Consider the following 6,000-nt stretch of genomic DNA (forward strand, 5'->3'; position numbering starts at 1 on the left):
TCCAGGTGGGCTTTGGGCTCTTACTTCCAATGCTCCCGGTCGTTTCCTGCAGTCTTTTCGCAGGTGCACAGAGATTTTACACACCATTTCACGGATTTCTTTTCTTTTATGTCAGAGCACTTCCTCTGTCTTCTTCTTGCGTGATATTGACATAGTTCTTAATTTATCACATTGAGACAAGCTTTAAGTGTTTGTAGACGCACTGTGTACACTAGGGAAAATTAATTTATACTCTAGTTCTCCAACCTGCAATTTTCTATGACTGTCATGAGAGGCTATCGCCCTAGGATACTCCTCGGTGTTTTTAATGAAACACTGATATAAACTAAGATAACACGGCTACGGACAGGGTTTTGGCTAGATGGATGCTCTTACTATGGACTTCCTCACGACCTCATAAGTACGGGACTCCCGTATGTGTCCATATTTACACTGTATTCTGGAAAAAGGAGAAGGCCAAGTGAGAGACAAATGATTGCTACTGTTTATCCCAGAAGAAGTCCTATTCTACTTTCCCTCGCACCATCATTTTCTGTCTTTGTGGCTTTGCCTCAAGCGGTGAGGGGGTGGGGGAGGTAAGACAACACTGCCACCGATTCACACCATGTCCTGTGAACATCTGTGCTTCCATTTCTAAAAACATTGGTCCCTTTGAGACGTGGCCTAAGCTCAGAAAGCACTCCCCAGTTCTGTTAGCTGCCCAGCAGAGAGAGCCAAAGGGTTCTTTGGGTGGTGGTGGTGTTTTGTTTGTTTTCTACCACACTGGTAGAGTCGTTAACAACATAAGTCTTTGCCTCTAAGGAAATGTTCCAATTATGATTCTGTTTTCAAATGGATAGTATTGAGGAACATTTCTTAACTGTCTGTAGCAGGTTTCATAGGATGTCTGCTATACATTGTTTGCACAAATGGATGCTTTTTCTCCTTGCTTTCTCATCTCATGTATTTCCTTGGCATGTTTCGGGGCGGGGGGGTACCTTTTATTTGTTTGATTTCTGATTACATTCATCTTACGTATTTACTCTGAAGTGGAAGTTTTAATTTTATTTTAATTTTCTGTATTGGTTTTCCTTGATTCTTTCATGAGTTTTCCATTATATTTTCCAGATCAAGTCCAGAAAGAAATGGGTAAATTTTTTGACATTTTTTAACAGATGTAGTTCTTTAAAACATCTTTTCCCACCGTTTCTCAACATTCCCTCCTCCCTGCTCCTGTCCGCCCTTTCGCTTCTTGTGGGTTTCACGTTACCCTATCTTCTCTTTGACGTCCTGAGGTCCTCCCACATCACATTCCCTTCCCACCATCTCTCTGGCTGTTTGTTATTCCTTCCAGTCTCTTCCTTGCTATACACCCAGGTGGTGTTCTACCTCCCTGGTGATTACCCTAATTTCATGATAAGGTTGGTGAGATGATGAAGATTCGCTTAAGGTGAGTGTGGTCATTGCCATTCGAGAGAAGGCTTCCTTTCCCTTGGGTTCTCCAAGTGCTCTGAGGTGGAGTGCCTCTTGCTTTACAGATGATCGCGTTCTGGCTTTTAGGGGAAGCATTCAGACTCCAAAGCTGTTGCATGAGATGAGTTCCTTCTTTGTTGACTGGGTAAACACTGTGTACACTGATGTCAAGCGTACTCTTGAAACGAGCCAGTCCGCTTTGCTTGACCCTATTCTCAAGGGATATTGGTAATAGTTTTGCATGACAATGTGGGATTTTTCCTTTTAAACAACAATGATTACTCTCCTTTCTTTTTTATTTTAATTCATTTAATAATTACTCCAACACATTTCTCTTCCTTCAGGGTCTTACACATACACTTTTCCGTCAATCAAATAAACGTGATTGACAATATATTTCCGGCGTCAGTGGCTGTTTTCTAAGATAACCCTACATCATTTCTGAGAGCCATGGGAGTGGTCCAAGAAATGGCAAAAAGACAAAAATAAAATATAATAAAATAAAGTAACAGTCTTTTCCATAAGGAAATGTTCCAATTATTATTCTGTTTTCAAATGGATAGTATTGAGGAACATTTTTTAAAGGTCTGTAGCTGGTTTCTTAGGACGACTGCTACACATTGTTTGGACAAATGGATGCTTTCTCTCCTTGCTTTCTCATCCATCTCTCTCTCTCTCTCTCTCTCTGATAAGTACCTCTCTTGTGTATGACTGTATATTTGCAATGTATTCTGAGAAGGTAGAAAGTCCAGTGCAGAACCCGTGACGGACCCCACTCATCCCAGGGGAAGTCCTTTTCTACCTCCTACCATGCTGTCACTTCCAGTCTTGGTTCCTCTGACTCACCAAGGGGTGAGGGGAGGTAAAACAAGCTTCCTCTGATTTCTGCAAAGGCTTTAAGCCTTCAAGAAAGTTGGGTCAGGTCAAACCACAGAAAAAAGCCTGGATGGTTTGCAAATGTTTTGTCCTTATCTCATCCTCCCTTAGGTCCTCATTTTCAGTGGTTTTTGAGTGTTTTCCCTTTTATGTTAGCAGTAATAATGAATAGAAAAGCCTCCAGCCCCAGTAATGCCCTTCCCTGTCTACCTCATCATCGTTTCATGTTTTTCCATCCTTACCCATGATAACCAAGTGCCCCAGGTAAAACATGTTACTTCACTTTGCCTGTTGTTCTAATCAAAATCCAAGCCTACTGATTGTGTCATTTTGTGTATCTTAAATTTCTGAAATGTCAGTTCTCCCTGATGTAGGCTGTTGAAAATTTAGAGCAATCTTCAGTTCCACAAAATACTTCTTTTTTATTCCTTTTGTGTTACTAAATTTTAGAATGATTAGTTTTCCTCCCCGGAAGTTACTTGAGATGCCATTATTAGCCTTTTTTGTTTTGTGGGCCACACCCACGGCACACGGACTTTCCCAGGCTAGGGGCTGAGTCAGAGCTGTAGCCGCCAGCCTATACCACAGACGCAGCAAGGCCAGGTACCAGCCACATCTGCGAACCACACCACAGCTCATGGCCACGCAGGACCCTTAACCCCCTGAGCGAGGGCGGGGATGGAACCTGTGTCCTCCTGGATGCTACTCACATTCTTCCCACTGAACCACAAGAATTCCTCCCTTCTTTTTTTTAAAGTGAGGAAGTATTGCTTAAAGCATGCATGTATAGTAAAGTTATAACTTGGTAAACTGATTTCTGCATTAATAAATGCTTTCATCTATTGAACAGAGCAGATATTTAAGTGTGACCACACAGTGATTCTACCAATGCCAGAGAGATTTCCTCCAACAATGTCATAGGACAAGAGAAAGTGTGTATAGTACCTAAAAGCTGGAATCCTTAAATCATAAGGACTCCTAAGTACTCTCTTTTAATTAAATGTCAGTTCTATAGATGAGCTAATCTCTTGAAATTTGCACACAAGTTCTGTAAGGGCCATCAGTAAAGCCTTGAGTCATATTATAGAGAAGAGATAAAACAAGTGCACAGTTTTCTAACACTTTGCTCTTATACTTGTACCATTTGTTTTTCTTTACTAACTTATTGCTGAAAATTATATTTGCCCCAAATACATGCGTCAGTCTCAACATCCATTTTATTCCATTTCTTCACTCTTGGATTATGAAAGATTGGTGTGCTGAGACATTCCTCACTCCCGTGTAAGTTAACAGGAATGGAAAGAATGTGATTAGAGCCATGCTCCTTAGCTCTTTGACTTTCTTCATTAGATGATAAACATGAGGTAATTTTGAAAGCACTATTGAAAACTAAATTAGTTTTTCTTACAGTTGTGTTAAATAAAGAGAAATAGAAACCAAAGTCTTCGAAAGCCATGACCCAGATGTCAGTCATCCCCTTTCTCAGCTGCTGTGGCATCTTCCAAAAAGACCTTTTCAGGACTAATGCATGTGTTTCACACTATTGTAAAAAGAGTGCTTTCCCTGAAAAGCATCTTGTTCAATGTGGCATAGTTGGAAACACTTTCAAAATGAAAAATCAATTTCAATCCACTCTACCAAAATAACATTTGTTGTATAATTATTTATTAAATATGCATTCTGTTGTCAATTTTGAATTATTAATCCCACACCTAGAAATTTTCTTCCACTTTCCCTGTTTTTTTTTTTTTTTTTGATTATTTCCTCACATTTACATGAGTCTTTTTTTAATTTATCTTTCAGGAGCACTTCAGGATGAGATTGGTAACTTTTTCTGGTGTTTTTTTTGGTGGGGAAGAAGAATATTCCTAGAAATATTCTCTTTGTTTCTTGCCTTCCTTTGCTATTACTTTCATTTACTGTCTTCCAGATGATTACCATGATTTCATTGTAAGGTTTGTTAATGAAGGAGTTGGGCAAGAAGATGTTGTTATCTCTGAAATAAAAAACATTCTTTAAACTGGGTTCTCTAACGTGTCCTCTGAGATGGAGTGCCCACTGTTTTGTACCTGATATTGTCCTGATTTTTAATGTAAACGTTCAGACTCCAAACTTGGTTAGAGAGAGAAGTTTTTCCTTTTGATTTACACACTTTTTCTCCTGTAGTTGACTGACGAGGCCACTTTCCTTGAACATACCCTCAAGTGATCTACTGTCTGTAAATATGCTGTACTGATTCTACCTGCTTAATTTCTCTTTCCAACCTTAGCTCTACTTATTCGTTTTTATTCTAATACACTCAAACATGTATTCAACAAATTTCTCTTCCTTCATGATATTTTTATATTGATTTTTCTATCCGACTTCCTTGGTAATGTATCCTTATAGTCTAAGGCTATCTTATGAAGAATTCTTAAACTCTTTTTTAGTACTCTACATGAATATTTTATGTTCTCATGTACCTACATATCATGTAGTACTCCTAAAATTGAAGGGAACTTTTTATTTAGAATGGACCAGAAAGATTTCTCATTATTTTTAAAATGTGAATTACTTGACCAACATGCAGATATAACCATTAGCAATGTATGGCTTTAATTGCATCTTCCTCATGAAGTCAAGAAATCCTCTCATATCTGTGGGTGTTTTGTGTTTTCTCTCAGCTAGGAGGAAGGCTCAATTCAAGAAAGGTAAGTAAATGGTTGTCTCTCAGAAAGCTTCCTTCTTCCATCTCTCTTGGGTCCTGTCCCTGTAGCAGTATGAGAGAATGCAGGCATAAAAATTAAAATGTCTATATTGGGCAAAGAAGCCTTTGCTTTTCTTTCTCTAAATTTCTGTAATGAATTCTCTCTGAAGTGTAAATGAGGAGTGATTCAGCATGTTCTGCCCCCCACCCCGTCCTCTTTCCTTTCTTCCTGTCTTTATCTTATGCTCCCTGCTTTGTGTTCCACCTCTGTCCCTCCCACATTTTGTTGCTTCTGTATTTCTACCTATGTCTTAAACCTGACCATTTTAACTTATTATCTGTATCTTAAACCTGACTGTTTTTATTTATCATGTTTCTTAAAATGCAATACGGAGGTAATACAGGATAGAAAGAGGAAGTATGAGGGATTCAAGAGAGGAAAAGGGATAATGACAGGGAGCAATGGAAAAGATAACAGGAGTAAATGGAGAAGGAAAAAAGCTAAAGGTTTCCTATGTTTTCTTTTGCAGCCTGGAGGGATGCTCCATTATATCCTGGTGAGTAACATGGACACTGATAAAGACAATCCTACTCTCTACGATATTTGCAATGAACACCTACCACGTGCAAAATAATATACTGAAGATCAAAGAAAATCCAAAGCATACATAACAGGAACCACATAAAGGAGAGAGGATTCTAATTTAAATTATGTTCTGACTGAGACCTGACCCCATCTTCTTGTTCTTCTAAGTCAACGTTCCGTGAAGATAAATATCTATCATCTATGAGGATGTTTCAAGAAATAGGAACATGGTGTATCTGACCTAATAAAATATTTTCATGTTAGTGTCCTCAGATTTTCGCCAATGAAAATCACTCTACATATGCTCAAAACACAATGTAAGGTGCAGTTGAAAAATGAAAAACTTGCTACAATGTAATGTTTTAAATACAGCATTATCTGTTAAAATATTGAGTAACCT

General features: G+C 38.6%; 1 protein-coding gene across 7 annotated transcripts in view; it reads left to right on the plus strand.

The window, feature by feature from the left end:
• LOC110255286 (putative leucine-rich repeat-containing protein DDB_G0290503) overlaps positions 1-5,684 on the plus strand; it is a 58,287-nt gene extending 52,603 nt beyond the window's left edge. For 4 of the 7 annotated variants that reach the window (XM_021081879.1, XM_021081882.1, XM_021081880.1 and 1 more), the window contains 4 exons: positions 1,108-1,128; positions 4,132-4,152; positions 4,992-5,018; positions 5,545-5,684. In XM_021081879.1, coding sequence (XP_020937538.1) covers positions 1,108-1,128; positions 4,132-4,152; positions 4,992-5,018; positions 5,545-5,579 — 104 coding nt within the window. In that variant the 3' untranslated portion in view covers positions 5,580-5,684. The remainder of the gene's footprint in view (positions 1-1,107; positions 1,129-4,131; positions 4,153-4,991; positions 5,019-5,544) is intronic. The other 3 variants (XM_021081881.1, XM_021081886.1, XM_021081885.1) reach the window with 1 other exon arrangement.
• The last annotated feature ends 316 nt before the right edge of the window (positions 5,685-6,000 follow it).

This window comes from Sus scrofa, unplaced genomic scaffold (genome assembly GCF_000003025.6).
Source record: "Sus scrofa isolate TJ Tabasco breed Duroc unplaced genomic scaffold, Sscrofa11.1 Contig2479, whole genome shotgun sequence".
Classification (NCBI taxonomy): Eukaryota; Metazoa; Chordata; class Mammalia; order Artiodactyla; family Suidae; genus Sus; species Sus scrofa.